Source organism: Heptranchias perlo, chromosome 3, assembly GCF_035084215.1.
Source record: "Heptranchias perlo isolate sHepPer1 chromosome 3, sHepPer1.hap1, whole genome shotgun sequence".
NCBI lineage: Eukaryota > Metazoa > Chordata > Chondrichthyes > Hexanchiformes > Hexanchidae > Heptranchias > Heptranchias perlo.
Genome location: NC_090327.1, coordinates 27,052,465 through 27,071,592, shown reverse-complemented (window position 1 = coordinate 27,071,592; position 19,128 = coordinate 27,052,465). Strand labels below are relative to the sequence as shown.

General features: G+C 41.9%; 1 protein-coding gene across 1 annotated transcript in view; it reads right to left on the bottom strand.

Moving 5' to 3' along the window:
* Positions 1-19,128, bottom strand: part of fam135b (family with sequence similarity 135 member B) — a 392,147-nt gene that overhangs the window by 127,829 nt on the left and 245,190 nt on the right. Inside the window, exons 6-7 of the mRNA XM_067978580.1 lie at positions 15,200-15,373; positions 14,311-14,437 (exon numbers count right to left, since the gene is read on the bottom strand). Of these exons, the coding sequence (XP_067834681.1) occupies positions 14,311-14,437; positions 15,200-15,373 (301 nt within the window). The remainder of the gene's footprint in view (positions 1-14,310; positions 14,438-15,199; positions 15,374-19,128) is intronic.

The following is a 19,128-nucleotide window of genomic DNA, read 5'->3' as shown; positions in this document are numbered from 1 at the left end:
TTACACCCCCCGACCCTCTCCTGCCCGTCGTGGGGGATTAATACCGAGGCCTTAATATCAAATGTCTTAAATGTCTAAGAGCCCTTGTGATGGATAATAGTTTTGGGTAAATGTCAGAGACCAGGATCGAAAGGGTTAATCAGGATAGCATCAGCTCTGATTAATTACATAAAATTTACAGAACAGAATTAGGCCATTTGATCCAACTGGTCTATGCCGGTGCTTATGCTCCACAAGAGCATCTTCTCACCCTACTTCATCTAACCCCATCAGCATAACCTTCTATTCCTTTCTCCCTCATGTACTTATCAAGCTTCTCCTTAGATTCTCTGAAGAGACCTGTTAGTGTGGTATTGCTGTGCTGTTTTTATATTGTAACTGTGTGAACAGAATCATAGAATCATAGAATGGTTACAGCAGAGAAAGAGGCCATTCGGCCCATCGAGCCCGTGCTGGCTCTTTGTAACAGCAATCCAGTTAATCCTAATCCTCCGTACTTTCCCCAGAGCCCTGCAAACTTTTTCCCTTCAAGTATTTATCTAATTCCTTTTTGAAACTTAGAAACATAGAAAATAGGAGCAGGAGTAAGACATTCGAGCCTGCTCCGCCATTCAATATGATCATGGCTGATCCTCTATCCCCGCTCTCTCCCCATACCCCTTGATGCCTTTTGTGTCTAGAAATCTATCTAGCTCCATCTTAAATATATTCAGTGACTTGGCCTCCACAGCCTTCTGTGGTAGAGAATTTCTTCTGAGTGAAGAAATTTCTCCTCATCTCAGTCCTAAATGTCCTACCCTGTATCCTGAGACTGTGACCCCTCGTTCTGGACCCCCCAGCCAGGGGAAACATTCGCCCTGTCAGAATTTTATATGTTTCAATGAGATCCCCTCTCATTCTCCTAAACTCGAGTGAATAAAGGCCAAGTTGACCCAATCTCTCCTCATTCGGCAGTCCTGCCATCTCAGGAATCAGTCTGGTAAACCTTTGCTGCAGTCCCTCTATGGCAAGTATACCCTCTTAGGTAAGGAGACCAAAACTGCACACAATACTCCAGGTGTGGTCTCACCAAGGCCTTGTATAACTGCAGTAAGACATCCCTGCTCCTATACTCAAATCCTCTTGCAATGAAGGCCAACATAGCATTTGCTTTCCTAACTGCTTGCTGCACCTGCATGTTTGCTACCGGTAACTGGTGTACAAGGACACCCAGGTCCCTTTGCACATCTACATTCCCCAATCTATCACCATTTAAATAATACTCTGCCTTTCTGTTTTTCCTTCCGAAGTGAATTTATCCACATTATACTGCATCTGCCCTGTATTTGCCCACTCACTCAACTTGTCTAAATCGCCTTGAAGCCTCTTTGCATCCTCCTCACGATCTCACCTAGTTTTGTGTCGTCAGCAAACTTGGAAATATTACATTTGGTTCCCTCATCCAAATCATTGATATATATTGTGAATAGCTGGGGCCCAAGCACTGATCCCTGCGGTACCCCACTTGTCACTGCCTGCCACCCCAAAAAAGATCCATTTATTCCTACTCTCTGTTTCCTGTCTGTTAACCAATTTTCAATCCATGCCAAAATATTACCACCAATCCCATGTGCTTTAATTTTGCACACTAACATCTTATGTGGGACTTTATCAAAGGCCTTCTGTAAATCCAAATAAACCACATCCACTGGTTCTCCCTATCTATTCTACCAGTTACATCCTCAAAAAACTCCAGTAGGTTTGTCAAACATGATTTCCCTTTCATAAATCCATGTTGACTTTATCTAATCCCATTGATATTTTCTAAATGTCCTGTTATCGCATCCTTTATAATAGACCCTAGCATTTTCCCTACTCCTGATGTTAGGCTAACCGGGCTGTAGTTCCATGTTTTCACTCTCCCTCCTTTTTTAAATAGTGGGGTTACATTTGCCACCCTCCAATCTATAGGAACTGTTCTATAATCTATAGAATTTTGGAAGATGACAACTACTGCATCGACTATTTCCATGGCTACCTCGTTTAGTACTCTGGGATGCAGAGTATCAGGCCCTGGGGATTTATTGGCTTTCAGTCCCATTAATTTCTCCAGCACTACTTTTTTACTAATACTAATTTCCTTTAATTCCTCCTTCTCACTAGTCCCTTGGTTCCCTAGCATTTCTGGGAAGTTATTTGTGTCCTCTTTCGTGAAGACAGAACCAAAGTATTTGTTTAATTGCTCTGCCATTTCCTTGTTCCCCATTATAAATTCTCCCATTTCTGACTGTAAGGGACCTACACTTGTCTTCACTAAACTTTTTCTTTTTGCATACTTGTAGAAGCTTTTACAGTCCACTTTTATGTTCCTTCAAAGATTACTCTCATACTCTATTTTTCCCCTCTTAATCAATCTCTTGGTCCTTTTTTGCTGAATTCTAAACTGCTCCCAATCCTCAGGCTTGCTACTTTTTCTGGCAACTTTATATGACTCCTCTTTGGATCTAATACTATCCTTAATTTTTTTTGTTAGCCATAATTGGGCTGCTCTTCCTTTTGTGTTTTTGCGGCAAAAAGGAATATATAATTGTTGCAATTCATGCATTCGTTCCTAAAATGTTAGCTATTGCCTATCCACTGTATTTTAATGAAGCTTCCCAATCTATCATAACCAACTCACACCTCGTACCTTCGTAGTTTCCTTTCTTTAGATTTAGGACCCTAGTTTCAGATTGGGCTACTTCACTTTCCATCTTAATGAAGAATTCTATCATGTTATGGTCACTCTTCCCTAAAGGACCCCGCACAACAATATTATTAATTAACCTCTTCTCATTGCACAATACCCAATCAAGGATAGCCTGTTCCCTGGTTGGCTCCTCAACGTACTGGTCTAAAAACCCATCTCGTACCCACTCCAGGAATTCATTTTTGCTAATTTGGTTTGGCCAGTCTATATGCAGATTAAAGTCACGATTGAATCTGCTTCCACCACGCTTTCAGGCAGTGCATTCCTGATCATAACAACTCACTGTGTAAAAAAGTTTTTTCTCATGTCACCTTTGGTTCTTTTGCCAATCACCTTAAATGTGTGTCCTCTGGTTCTCGCCCTTCTGCCAATAGGAACAGATTCTCTTTATTTTCTCTATCTAAACCCTTCATGATTTTGAACACTTCTATAAAATCTCCTCTCAACTTCTCTACTCCAAGGAGAACCGTTTTATTTAAGGAACATAATGATGCTGTTTTAAATAATATTTTGAAATAGTCAATCGATGTCTGGAATGTTTGATGTTTGATGCAAGGACACCAGCACCAAAGTAACATCATCTGCTCAGATAAGTGGAATAAAGTTCATGAGAAATCTGAGAACGAAAAAACAGTTGCAGCAGAGCTGGCACATAGCAGTGATAAGAGAGGGTTCTAAAAGGAGACAGCCTCAGCCTAGACAGGGAGCAATGGTGAATCCTCCATGGAAGAGCGATTGGCGTAGTTCCCGGGACAGCGATAATCATTGCGTTCCATTAGTAAAGTTGCCCCATAGCAGAAAGGTAGCGCAGTGTCCTCTTACTGCTATGGTCATTTTTCTGCTTTGCTGGTACTTGACGTCTGTCATACATAAAGAATAAATTGATTTTTAAAAATATAAATATGTAGTTGTGCCTGAAATGACAAGTCTAACCCCAATTATATTTAGAGACATGAGGCTCAATTTTAACGTTGAAAAACGGGTGGGTTGGGGGGCGGGGGGGCATTGAAAATTGCCACCATTTCAGGCCTGCCCCCAACCCGCCCATTTCTGGTTTTCACCGGGGCGGGAAGAGGGGCGGGCGACCAACCTGCTCCAAGGAGGCGGGTCAGGCCTTAAAACCTTTCAAGGAGGCTTCGGGTATCCATTTTTCTGGACTTCCCGATTTCAATCCTGGGGGGGGCCAGGATTCATGGGCCTTCTGTTTTACGCCTTGTGAAGGGCGGTGAGAAGGCCCAAAACTAACAGGTAGGTGCCTAGAAAGGCACAGCTTGTGGGGCCGGAGGAGGAGGAGTGCTTCTCCCAGACCCAACAAGCCTACCTGCACCGACCCCCCAACTATCGCGGACGCCCGATCGCAGACCCCTCCCCGATCGCGGACCCCTGACCCCGATCCTCCCCCCCGACCCCAATCCTCCCCCCACTCCGATCCTCCGATCCCCGACACCCCATTCTGATCCTCAACCCTGATCCTCCTCCCCCGACCCCAATCCTCCCCCCACTCCGATCCTCCCATCCCCGACCACCGATCCTCCCCGACCACCGATCCTCCCCCCCCACTCCAATCCTCCCACCCCGACCCCCATCCTCCCCCCCTCTCCAATCCTCCCACCTCCAATCCTCCCCCTCAACGATCGCGGACCCCAGCGATGACCCCAGTAACACCCCCCCGACCCTGATCCTATCCCCCATGACTCACAACCCTGTGCCAACCTATTCCCACCCATGCCAACCTATGCACACCCACGTTCCATGCCCACCCATGCCCCCGCAGCCCCCCATCCATACAAAGAAAGACTTACCTGCAGACTTACCTGAAGATGTCCTCTCCCTAGCTGGTCTCCTATCTGACTGAGGCCGATCAATCAGACGTGAAACCAACAAAAAAAAATCAAAAGACGTCCTTACGTCAAAATCGTAACGAAGTCCGGGAAACCCGTGCTAACGGCTCGGTTTTAAAATTGAGCCCATGATATATATCATTTGGATAACATTGATTAGGAAGCGGTATTCAGAAATGTAGGCAATGACACCAGAGTTGCCCAGCTATTATAGAGCCTTTTGCTCCATTACTAATAATGAAATTGCAAGCACAGCACTGCACCATCCATTTCAGAAGCTAAGCAAAAAGAAGGCAGTGAGACGTTTTCTTCTAAGTATCCGAATGCATATGGGCAGGCTACAATTTGTTTGTTCAGTTGAGACGCCTGGATTATGGAGCATGATTATTTTTCCTCTGTTTCAGAAATTCAATCAACTAGAACATGAGATCATAAGAATTAGGTGCAGGAGTAGGCCTTACGGCCCCTTGAGCCTGCTCCACCATTTAGTAAGATCATGGCTGACCTTCGACCTCAACTCCACTTTCCCATCCGATCCCCATATGCCTTGATTCCCCAGGAGTCCAAAGATCTATCTATCTCAGCTTTGAATATACTCAACGACTCAGCATCCACAGCCCTCTGGGATAGAGAGTTCCAAAGATTCAACAACCTTCTGAGAGAAGGAATTCCTCCTCATCTCAGTCTTAAATGGCTAACCCTTTATCCTGAGACAATGTCCCCTAGTTCTAGGCTCTAAGGCAAGTATATCCTTCCTTAGATAAAGAGACCAAAACTGTGCACCATTACTCTAGGTGTGGTCTCACCAAAGTCCTGCACCTAACTAAAATCTTATTTCAACTTGATGACAGATTGTCAAGTACCAATCATAAATGTGGGGGTGGAGAGTAACATACATGAAAATCACTTACTATGTCCAGCTTAGCAAGCTACTCCATGTCTGACAGCACACATAGTTCATACCTTCCTTATTTGCTTATTCCAATTTTCTTCCTTCTCTGCTAATGGCATTGACGCACATGGAAGTACAGTTCCAAGTGTGTCAGCAGCCCTGTGGTACCTTATTGAAGTACCTCAGATCTTGTTCTGAAGCTACTGAAGCACACATGCTGGGATGAAGTCTTATTGGTGTCAGTCGCTCTCCTGCACCTAACTTAAATGCCCATTTTTCATGTCTGAGAGGAATCGTAGACCTCGTATTTCAACCAATGCCAACATATAGAGTCATAGAGTCATAGAAGTTTACAACATGGAAACAGGCCCTTCGGCCCAACATGTCCATGTCGCCCAGTTTATACCACAAAGCTAGTCCCAGTTGCCTGCATTTGGCCCATATCCCTCTATACCCATCTTACCCATGTAACTGTCCAAATGCTTTTTAAAAGACAAAATTGTACCCGCCTCTACTACTGCCTCTGGCAGCTCGTTCCAGACACTCACCACCCTTTGAGTGAAAAAATTGCCCCTCTGGACCCTTTTGTATCTCTCCCCTCTCACCTTAAAATCTATGCCCCCTCGTTATAGACTCCCCTACCTTTGGGAAAAGATTTTGACTATCTACCTTATCTATGCCCCTCATTATTTTATAGACTTCTATAAGATCACCCCTAAACCTCCTACTCTCCAGGGAAAAAAGTCCCAGTCTATCTAACCTCTCCCTATAAGTCAAACCATCAAGTCCCGGTAGCATCCTAGTAAATCTTTTCTGCACTCTTTCTAGTTTAATAATATCCTTTCTATAGTAGGGTGACCAGAACTGTACACAGTATTCCAAGTGTGGCCTTACTAATGTCTTGTACAACTTCAACAAGACATCCCAACTCCTGTATTCAATGTTCTGACCAATGAAACCAAGCATGCCGAATGCCTTCTTCACCACCCTATCCACCTGTGACTCCACTTCCAAGGAGCTATGAACCTGTACTCCTAGATCTCTTTGTTCTATAACTGTCCCCAACGCCCGACCATTAACGGAGTAGGTCCTGGCCCGATTCGATCTGCCAAAATGCATCACCTCACATTTATCTAAATTAAACTCCATCTGCCATTCATCGGCCCACTGGCCCAATTTATCAAGATCCCGTTGCAATCCTAGATAACCTTCTTCACTGTCCACAATGCCACCAATCTTGGTGTCATCTGCAAACTTACTAACCATGCCTCCTGCATTTTCCAATGGGGTCACAGCATAGGATTCAGGCAAGTGAATCTTGACTGATTTCCCTGTTTCTTAAATGCACAGAGACCAATTGTATGACGTACTGCCACCCTGGCTAAGATCAGTTAAATCAACAGAAACCGAGAAATGATCCTGGGATCTTCCTGGTCTGTAGAACTCAGCTACACACCATTTTACCCAGCTGAACTTAGGAAAAGAAAGGAACGTTGTAGTTGGGGCAGTAGTTTGCAAGGACAGAGGTTGAAGGTGAGTTTTCATTTTCGTTAAGGGGGTGATGACAGTAGTTATGAAAGGGAGGGGGATTGTACCCAAGATGAGCTCAGAAAGAGCATGCGGGAAGATTACATAGAAACTAGAATGCAGGTAATTATTTGTTGGGGTACTGATCCAAACGTCCTTACACAGTATCCTGTCCAACATTCCTCCCTCAATCAAGATGACCAAAAGAAACAGAATAACTGGTCATTCATCTCATTGCTGTTTGTAGGATCTTACGATGTGCAAAATGGCTGCTACATTTGCCTGTATAAGAACACTTGCTCCAATTCAAAGTAATTAATTTTCTATGAAGCGCTTTGACACATTTTTGAGAGGTATGCTAAAGTGCCATATAGAAGTCTTTTCTCCCCCCTTTTGATAACTTTTTAACCCTTTGATCAGAGATCCTTATGATTATTCCTAAGAATCCAATGCTCCTCCATTTAATTATATCAAGCTATTGACAGACATAACAACTGTGACGTGCAGAATGAATGGTTTGCAAAACATCAATTAGGAACAGATTGCCAGTGAATAAAATGTGCAGTCTGTATAGGAACAATAAGGCTTCTGACTGGCACTTAACTGTGTCATCAAACAACACACCTGCAGGTGTTATGACAACTGTTTAATCGACTGCACACAACATGTGCCTCTGCACAGACTCACTTATTGTTAGAGGTTTTGGGTATAATGAACAGGAATTCGCTGCAATGGTGATATTGGTGAGAGAGCTAGACCGTTGTGCTCCCCGATCCTTCAGTGGCGAATTTACGACATAACTTTCTGGGGAACTGATTAGAATACGCTACAGCGAGCATAGCGGTGAATCTGAAGCGGCACAGCCAATGACCAATATATTGATCCTGCCACCAAAGTAACTTTTAGCTATTATCGGTGAGGGTTAATGGTTGAACGTTACAAAGGTCCCAGAAAATTATGGTGTGGCATTCGAAAGGGCATAATTGAGGAGGTCACTAACGTGGTAGATCAGGGAGCGTCTTTGGGTGTTATTTATATGGACTTCCAAAAGGGGTTTGTTAAGATTCCATACATGAGGCAGTTAGCAAAAATGAAAACGTATGGAATTTCAGGCAGTCTATTGACAAAGGTAGGGAATTGTTTAAAGAGGTAGGCAACAGAGAGTAGGAATAATGGGTATGTGTTCCAATTGGCAGGATGTGACTAGTGGTGTCCCCCAGGGATCAGTACTGGGGAAAAGGCGAGAAAGTGGAGTTGAGGTAAAAATCAGATCAGCCATGATCTCATTGAATGGCGGAGCAGGCTCGAGGGGCCGATTGGCCTACTCCTGCTCCTATCTCTTATGGCCTTATGGTCATCAGGTTTTCACTATACTTATCAATTACTTAGATGAAGGAATAGAAAGCCATATATCCAAGTTTGCTGACATAAGAACATAAGAAATAGGAGCAGGAGTAGGCCATGTGGTCCCTCGAGCTTGCTCCGCCATTCAATCAGATCCTCGACCTCAACTCCACTTTCTGGCCCGATCTCGATATCCCTTGATACCCCTAGAGTCCAGAAAATTGTCTATCTCAGCCTTGAATATATTCAACGACTCAGCATCCACAGTCGTCTGGGGTAGAGAATTCCAAAGATTCACAACCCTCTGAGTGAAGAAATTCTTCCTCATCTCAGTCTTAAATGGCTGACCCCTTATCCTGTGACTATACCCCCTAGTTATAGACTCTCCAGCCATGGGAAACAACCTCTCAGCATCTACCCTGTCAAGCCCCCTCATAATCTTACATGTTTCACTTAGAACACCTCTCATTCTTCTAAACTCCAGAGAGTATAGGCTCATTCTACTCAATCTTGCCTCATAGCACAACCTTCTCATCCCAGGTATTAATCTAGTGAACCTTCGCTGCGTCGCCTCTAAGGCAAGTATATCCTTCCTTAGATAAGGAGACCAAAACTGTACACAGTACTCCAGGTGAGGTCTCACCAAAGCCCTGTACAATTGTAGTAAGACTTCTTTACTTTTGTACTCCAACCCCCTTGCAATAAAGGCCAACATTCTATTTGCTTTCCTAATTGTTTGCTGTACCTGCATGCTAACTTTTTGTGTTTCTTGTATGAGGACACCCAAGTTTCTCTGAACACCAACAGTTAATAGTTTCTCGCCGTTTAAAAAATATTCTGTTTTTCTATTCTTCTTTGTGACAACACTAAGTTAGGTGGCACAGTAAGTAATGCAGATGGGAGCAGAAAGTTGCAAAGGGACACTGATAGATTAAGTGAGTGAGAAAAACTGTGGCAGATGGAGTTCAGTGTGGCGAAATGTGAAGTCATCCACTTTGGACCTAAGAAACGAAGCTTGTCCAACATTCAGTTTTGAATGAGCTATCATTTCCTCCAGCTAAACATTGGGAATGCCAAAGCCATCACCTTCAGCCCCTGCCAAAAGTCTGAACTCTTGCCAATGAGTCCATTCACATACCTTGGCCAATGTCGGAACCAGACTGTTCACAACCCTGGCGTCCTATTCAACGCCGATTCCATCCTCCTCCTCGGCCACTGGCACAGGTTGAACCTATTGGGAACCTCGCAGTCCAATTTAACCCTCAGATGACCTTCCGACCCCATATCCTCTCCATCGGCCGCTGAAACCTTCATTCATGCCTCTGTCACCTCCAGCCTTGATTATTCCAATGCTCTCCTGGCCAGTCTCCTGTCCTCTATAAACTTCAACTCATCCAAACCTCTGCTGCCAATATCAGACCTTATCGGTCGGACATTTAGGACTGAGATGAGGAGAAATTTCTTCAATCAGAGGGTGGTGAATCTTTGGAATTCTCTACCCTAGAGGGCTGTGGATGTTCAGTCATTGAGTATATTCAAGACTGAGAGCAATAACATTTTTGGACGCTAAGGGAATCAAGGGATATAGGGGTTGGGCAGGAAATTGGAGTTGACATCAAAGATCAGCCATGAGCTTATTGAATGGCAGAGCAGGCTCGAGGGGCCGTTTGGCCTACTCCTGTTCCTATTTCTTATATTCTCATCCTGCTCCACTTGCCCATTATCACTGTCCTCACTGACCTACATTATTAACTCCCAGTCACACAACACCTCAAATTTAAAATTCTCATCCTTATGTTTAAATCCCTTCATGTCGCGTCCCATCTCTATCACCAGCTCTACAACTTACATTTGCCCGATCTCTCCATTCTTCTGACTCTGGCCTCTTGTGCATCCCGCTGCCCCCTCCCTTTCACCCTGCCATGAGCAGCCGTGCCTTCAGGCTCCATGCTCCAGAATTTCCTTCCCAAACCCCTCCATCTCTCTACTTCCCTCTCCTCCTTTAAGACTCTTCTTAATACCTGCCTCTTTGACCAAGCTTCTGTTCACCCTTCCTAAGATGTCTAATCTTGGCCTGATATCCATTTTTGACTAATTACACCTCTATGAAGTGCCTTGGGATATTTTTCTATGATAAAAGCATTATATAAATGCAAGTTATTATTGATGTTGTGGTTATTGAACTCTGACATTCTACAGGCCTGATCGCTGTAGTGAGACGTTCTGATGGTTCCCTAGTTAATGGCCTATGTGAGTTGCAGTTAATAATCCCTGGGGCCATTCCTTAGCTCTCAGAGTCATTCTAGACAAGGCAGTTTAATAGGTCTTTAATAAGACCTTAACCAGTGTGATGTCTTATATAAAAAAAACATTTTCATGCTTCTCCAGCCTAACCATTTTGGTTCTGATGAAAGGTTATTTGCACCTAAAATCTTAACCATGTTCCAGATGCTGATCAACCTGCAGTAAGTTCCAATCATTTCCTGTTTCAATCCATATTTCCAAAATTCACATTTTTCTTTTCCAAGTTTATAGAATCTGACTGTACATATTATATCTCTTATACCTTTAATTTCAGCCTCTTATTTCACTTTTACTGGAGATGCTCAATTTTTATTCATCATAATGCTATATTTCAAATAGTTAAGATGTCTTTTAAGGGAAGAAACCTGACATTGGGGTCTCTTTTTAAAGAGAGATCTTTAGCACTGGGGAACCTTTTAACTAGGGAGCCTTAATGTCTAAAGAGAAATTCTTGCTATCAGGATCCTTTTTAAAGGGCGAGTCTTACCAGCAAGATCTGTCTTAAAGAGGAAGATTCACTATCAGGACTAATGATCGTAATAAAAAAGGCTTAATTATTGCTATTGTTTGATTCTATTTCTATTCAAGCCATTTTCCTCAATAATATTATCAGGACTCGCCGTTACAGTTTGTGAGCTCAACAGTGTCAACAGCTGAATTAATGTTAGTGAATATATGAAACAGGATGAGGAGCTGTGGGACAAGGGACTTCAACTGATCACTCATGAGCAACAAAGGTACAGGTCAGTTCGGTCAGCACCACGAGTGGGATTATAGATTACATCTCATGGCTCATTTCAGTGTTCTGATTATGTCACACACCAGAAAAGTGATTTAAATTTAAACGATAACAGTTGAATGTAAATTTGAATTTTAGATACGAACTAAATCAGTGTGTGGTATGCAGGCTGATTCCAGTGACTCACCATGTAGTATTTCCCACCCACACCTTGAATTTGTCTATTCTTAAGTGTGAGATAATCTCCATGAAATACAAAAAAAATTAATTGCTGTAAAATTATTTACATATTGGTACTGGGAATACAACCCAGGGACCATCTGTAGCCCTCAGAAGCTACTGGTCCACATTTCTGAGCCTCCATTTACAGTGGTGAGATGTTAATAGAGCTGAGGTTCAGCACTGTTCCCTTTCATATTGCTGGCCGGTGAGAGTAAGCAAAGTGTGCCATTAGGAAATAGGGATATCTCAGAATCAACTGAGTAAATGAAAGGACTCTACTATATTTCCTCTGGGGAAGTGCCTCATCTTCATGTGACAATTGCCCAAGATGGCATGCTTGAAACCATGAGATTAGTGCATCTGGAGTTACAGGTAGAGAGAGACCTGTGTCCCATCACTCCATGGTGCAGCATATTAGTGTATTCCTGAGGACTGCCTCTCAGCAAGGCATTGTTCAGTACTGTAGCCTTGAAGAGGGGCGTTTTAGGAATTTTTGTTATTTAATGGTTAGTTATCGAAAAGCTCCTCTAAGCTAATACACTCAATGATTTCATCAGCATTAAATGTTAAAACTATACAGTCATCCCCAGCTCCAAAGGATGAATATTAATGGTTAAGAATCCTCCTTTAAGTATGCTGTGCATCCATACCTTAATAACTTATTTAAATGCAGCAGAATGTGCATTGCAAAAGTATTAGGAACATAGGAACAGGACGAGGCCATTTAGCCCCTCGAGCCTGTTCCGCCATTCAATGAGATCATGGCTGATCTGTGACCTAACTCCATATACCCGCCTTAGCCCCATATCCCTTAATACATTTGGTTAACAAAAATCTATCAATCTCAGATTTAAAATTAACAATTGAGCTAGCATCAACTGCCGCTTGCAGAAGAGAGTTCCAAACTTCTACCGCCCTTTGCGTGTAGAAGTGTTTCCTAACTTCACTCCTGGAAGTCCTGGCTCTAATTTTTAGGCTATGTCCCTTAGCCCTAGTCTCCCTAACCAGCAGAAATAGTTTCTCTCCATCTACCCTATCAGTTCCCCTTAATATCTTGAAAACTTCAATCAAATCATCCCTTAATCTTCTAAATTTCAGGGAATACAATCCAAGTTTGTGTGGACGCTCCTCGTAATTTAACCCTTGGAGTCCAGGTATCATTCTAGTAAATCCCCCCAAGGCCAATATCTCCTTCCAAAGGTGCAAAGCCCAGAACTGAACACAGTATTCGAGGTGTGGTCTAACTAAGGCTTTATATAGCTGTAGCATAACTTCCAACCCCTTGTATTCTAGTCCTCTAAATATAAAGGCCAGCATTCCATTAGCTTTTTTAATTATTTTCTATACCTATCCATGACATTTTAATGATCTATGCACATGAACTCCTAAGTCTCTTTGGCCCGCCACTGTTTCAAGCTTTTCACCATTTAGAAAGTACTCTGATCTATCCTTTTTAGGTCCAAAGTGGATGACTTCACACTTGCCTATAATAAAATCCATCTGCCACAGTTTTGCACATTCACTTCATCTATTAATATCTCCCTGTAATTTTATGCTTCCACTGATTACAATGCTGCCTATCTTTGTATCATTGGCAAACTTGGATATGTGGCTCTCAATCCCGCCATCTAAGTCGTTAATAAATACAGAGAATAGTTGAGGCCCCAACAGATTCCTGTGGGACACCACTAGTCACATCCTGCCAATTTGAGTACCTACCCATTATTCCTGCTTTCTGTCTCCTGCCGCTCAGCCAATTTCCTAATCAGGTCAATAATTTGTGCTCAATTCAACTTTAGCTAACAGTCTCTTATGAGGGATTTATCGAATGCCTTCTGGAAGTCCATATATACCTCATCCATAGACATTCCTCTGTCCACTATTTTAGTCACCTATTATACTAAAAAGACCATAAAAACTACAGTTTACACTGTTTGTCACAAGTCTGTGAATCATTTCAGAACAGGTTAGCCAAAATCTAAACTATTCACTATGGTGGCCACATAGGCTATGATCAGAAAAAAGGATACAGGAAGGAAAAAAAGTTAACTATAGTCAAACTGTACTGTATTACCTCTGTTCCAGCCTGAAATTAGTTCTCCCTCTCAACTGAATTGAGCCATTTATTTCCACTGCCTCCCGAAATGTAAATGGCGACTGGCCCCTTCCAAAGTTTACAAAATACGAACTCAATGCTGATGGAGTTTAGGACATCTATACAAGCATAATAATTGCTTATTAACATTTTGTGACAGTATAGACCCTTTTTTAGGTCATTTTAAAGAGTAATTCTTGCTATCAGGACCCTTTTAAAAAAGGACTGGGCCTTGCCAGCATTCCTACCATTATGGAAAACACTTGGATGAAATCGGGAACTCAGCAATGAGGGGAAATATCTTAATTTCACTAGTCTAGGCCCTGCATAACTCTGCTCCAATAAAACTCAAACTTTCTAAGAAAACTTTAATCTTCTCCACTTGTGTTTGATAGCACCGTACTAGGCAAATAAAACAATCTGTTATTTATAGAATGCATTTAAATATAAAACATATCACAATACAGCTTGATCATAAATACGATACCACAAAAATTAAACAGCACAGGCAAACCCATATGAGATAAGTGATCTGTATGTCCAACTCATAAATATGGCAAAGTATCTGAGATGCTGGAAAAGAACCTCCAGGAAAAATTGAAGTGAAGACTCTCTTACCTCGACTGTGAGCTGCTTGTAGTAGCTAGACCCAAACATGAGGGTGTCAAGAGTCAGATTAGATACATCCAGTTCCATCTCCTGGCCACTTTTACCAAGCCATGACCCCTTGCTTAGTCGAGGGAAACTAGGGGACAGAAAAAGTGCTGGTAAAAATTAAGAATTAATAAGCTTTTTCCATTTTTTTGGGGCAATGAGGGGTGATATTTTGTTTATGCTCATTGAGGTGAGGGATGTCAGCTCTGGGAATGAAAGTTTTATTTCCCACTGTTTTTTTTTGCAGCTAATTTGGTATCAAAAATTCCCCAGTCAGGTATAACATCAGGTAGATGCTGAGTAAAGCTTCTTCTACTCCACACCAACATTTGGACATCTCCAACAGTGGGGCATAGTGGGCAGAGGGGTGTGAGCTAAGTACTTTTGCTGATGCTGACTTGGATCTTGCTTGATTGCCTTAGGAAGAAATTTCCTAGAGTTTTTCCAGAAATGAACCAGAGATTTTTTTTTGCTTTCTCAATCAGCGCTACTCCACATTCACCCACAAGGCGGAGCCTCATAGTGGCCAGAATTGAAGCATCCTCTGTCAGGTACTTACATACAGAGGAGTACTGTGCTTCCGCTTGGTGTTCAGGTGAGTTTAGGATCTCACAATGAGGATATAAGTATGTGTGACCTTATGTTCTGCCTTTTCTCAGCATATCAGTGAACTGAGGTACCTCAACCTCTTGTGTCTACTGGCATATTGCTTTGGAAAGAATCACACTTGTACTATATCACCGCGAATGGTTTGCATCACTTGGTAACCATACAATTGATTTTCTAGAAAGACATCTCTTTAAAGCACGTAGAAGATAATGCTGGATTCTTGCAGTCAAGGTCACTATTGTACCTTATCAAGGGCTGGTGTAAAGCAACAAGTGATGCGTGCACAGTAACGGATACGACTGAGAGGTGGAAATAGTCAAACATGACAGGTACGTGATGGTGTAACCCCCTCCTGGGATGGAAGTGAAGACCCAGCCTTCGGCTGCTGATCAAAGGTATTCCTGCAATATCACTCAATCTGTAAGTAAACAAAAAAATAGGTTTTAGGTGTAACTTGGAGACGTAGTTCTTATTAGGATTCTTTAACATTGGGCAATGATGAAAATGTTTACAAAACCCCTGCAATACAATATATGTACATTCAGAAAACATCCAAAAAGCTGTAAATCTTTACTGGAGAAAGGACAATCAAAGAAATCACAATTATTCAGTTATTGTAAAGAGGGAACCATGGTTACAGAGAACATAATGATGTTTAACACTGATGTTCAGGATCCATTGAGGTCACTTTCATCTAACTCTTGGTTTGGCACCAAGACTGAAACAGTATGCTCTCCATTTCATATGCCCATGTCACTTACCATGAACCATTCAGATTCTGCTTTTATAGATACACACTTCCATTGCTTCAGGCTAGATGTTGCTGACAGAAAGCAGTATGGCCTTAGCACTTTTGGAAAGCAATATAAGGAAACTCGATGAAGGGCCAAGTCTCTTAGTATAGAGCAGCAGCAAGGTTGAAATGAGTAGAAAAGAAGGCAAGATAAATCAAAAAGCTGTGGTTAGGTAGTGAAGGTAAGTTTTAAAAAGCAAGCCTGTGAATTGTAGGGAGTGGAAATAAGGCAGGTAAGCAGCTATACAGTTTTGATTTAAAGTCGGATTTGGCGCAATGAATCTTGATTTCAGCTTCATTAATGCTGGTACGTCTCTTTGCTTTCATTTTTTAATCTTTTGCTCGCAGTGTTCAGGAGTGTTAACATCCAAAATGATGACTATTATCCACCTGTAAGTACACCACCTCTCCCTCTCTCCTGGATATGGTGCGCTACCCAAGAGGGCCAAAGACAGAGGAAAGAGCAAATATACCTTAAAAAAATAGTCTCAGCTTCAGACAAAGAATTGCAATAAAAAGTGAAAGCTTCAGCCTCTTATAGCCATCCAATTTCCCTTGTTTAATGAAACTATCACATGTACTGTCAAAACAGTCACAACAGCAATAATAGAAGTCACAACAATTGGACAGTGTCAATCAACATTCATACAGAGAGAAACTGAAGAGTATTCCCAGAATCATGTTCACCTCACTGCACTGTTACATGTAGCAAACAGGATTCTGTGCTCTATGGGCTGTTCCCGGGAACGCACACCGTGACGGACATCAACTGCTGCTGGAAGACCATCAACTCGGCGAATGACGCCCTTTGGTCTGCCCGAAACTTGCTGGTCTTTCAGTGCAAGGAGCTGTCCTCGACCGAGTGTTACAGACTGGCACATTCCAAGGTCCAGGACTACGTGCTCAGGGACGCTGGGTGCGGCCGCCGCAAAGGCTCTGTGGGGAAAGGCAACCGTTTAGAGCCTTCCCACCACTGTATGCCAAGGGGCTGAAATCAGGGAAAAACCCCCTCGGGCAGAATGTAAAATTCAAACTGATGTAATGAAATGTAATGTACCTGTAATGAATCTGTAATGAATCACCTGTATTTATTGTGATGCAATGAGGCACCCTAGAGTGTCATGAACTGTAATTATGTACAATGTGTTAATTGAACCGTACTTGATGTAACCTGCAAATTGTATAGTCTGTATTGTGTACGTTTGGAATGTGATATGACACCTGTATGGTATGTATTGTTGCAAATTTTATGAATAAAGTATATTTTTTGAAAAAAAAAGTCCATTCAGGCTCACACCTCTGAATTTCAGGAGTCTAATATTGGCACAAGTGAAAAAAATAATTGTATAATAATTATATTCCACCCCGGTATCATCACGTTTTTTAAATATAACATGATAAGATAAATTTTAAATATGCTGATGACATCTAATGATAAAACAGTCACACTACATGATACTTTATTCCAGTTATACTGACAAGTTTTCCAATGTGGCAATGCTGGACCTTCCGAATTTGTTCAACTGAAATATCAACCTTGCATTGTATAATTGGTCAGCTGGGCCAATTAAACTCGGACTCACAGTCAGAACCACTCACTGTATGGTGGAATATCTGGGCCAATCTAATTATGACTTACAGTAATTTCCACTCATTGTACAGTGGGATACCCAAGCCAATCAACTCTGACTTAAAGTAATATCTGCTTTTACTCAAGCTGTTCACATTTACACTAACGTCTTTTATTTCCTCTTTTTCTATATAAAATGGGGAAAAGGTACATCAGTGTAGATATGAATGCTTTGCAAACCTACGACACCAGTGTGACATTTTTCCCACTTCCCTGTGGCCTCTTTGGACTCAATTGCCAATTTAATGCCGAACTCATGGCAGTTATGTAATGTGGATATATGCCCATCAAGAATTCCTTCATTTCATTTAGGATCCTTGCAGGCATTCATTTCATCAGTCTGGGCCCATGATCCAAAGGTTAGAGTGCCTGCTTCTAGTATTGAAGGGGCCACATGGAATCTAAATGAATTGCAGCATGAGAAACATATGTCACAGTGTTCCTGTCCTGGTACCTTCTCCTCCCAATATAGTTTGAACATGTGGCTGCAGATTGGCCCTGCTGAGAATTCCACAAATCTCAGGCGATGCTAGTACCTGGGGGAAGTTTAAATATTAAGTTGTGAACAAATCCTCACATACACACCAATGTTGGTCACGGATGACTGAAAATGGGAAAATATCAACAGATTTAGACAAATAATTACAGGGGGAAAACTGTGGAAAGTCCTAAAATGTAAAGATTTCCAATATATCAGTGTGGGAACTGAGTGAGTTAGACACACCGATACAGGCACAATGGGCTGAATGGCCTCCTTCTGTGCTGTCAGATTTTATAATTAGTCACCACCGTTAGCGGAGGAGGGCAGAGCTGCAGTGCCTGATAATATTAGGTAGCTGAATTAAATTCCACATATACTTCAGCGTGTGATTTCATTTTTTTAATATTTACTTCTCCTAGACTACATATCATTTCAGAGCATTAATGAACATGGGAACAGAATAAAGATGTCAAATCATCCAGATAAACGGGAATACTACTAAAAGTTTAAATTAAATTTCTGACATTATAAACTGCCACATAGCAATGGAAGGTTCACACTTACGATTTTTATGAGCCTTCTATGACGTATTCATTCATTCTGCTGCCATCTAGCTTTTTTACTAAATGCCCAAGTTTTGAGACAGAAAGATATTTTTGACAACTAGCCACTCAAAGCACTGTTTCCAATTGCTGCAAACTGACACCGCTGCGAAACCATGCAACACGATTGGTTAACAAGAATTTCAGAACATGTATTACAAGTACTCATGGAAACTATGACACAGCCATCAGATAGCGACATGCTGCCTTATTTTCTACACAATTGAACACAACTAACTCCTCCTTTCTATATACTCAAGATTGGAAAATATCAAGCTATTAGTTGCTAAAAATTTAATCAATAAATATAGTAGAATATACAAGCAGAAATTATGCTTTCATCAAATAGATCCTTCTAATGAATAAATTAGGTGTCTTTAATGTGCCAAATTAGCTCATCTGTCTTCTCATGACAGTAGCTGAATTATTTTTGGGTTGGCAACCAAATTTAGTTTTTAGCAAAGAACCAAAAGAAAAAAAAAGTGCCTTTATTTTGCACTTCTACATCCTCACGGCATCACAAAGCCAATGAATTATTTTTGAAGTGCAGTGTTATGTAGGCAAACGTAGCAACCAATTTGCACACAGCAAGGTCCCACAAACAACCAGTTGGCTAGGACAGCTGGAGAACTCCAAATAGTGCAATGAGATCTTTTAAGTCCATCTG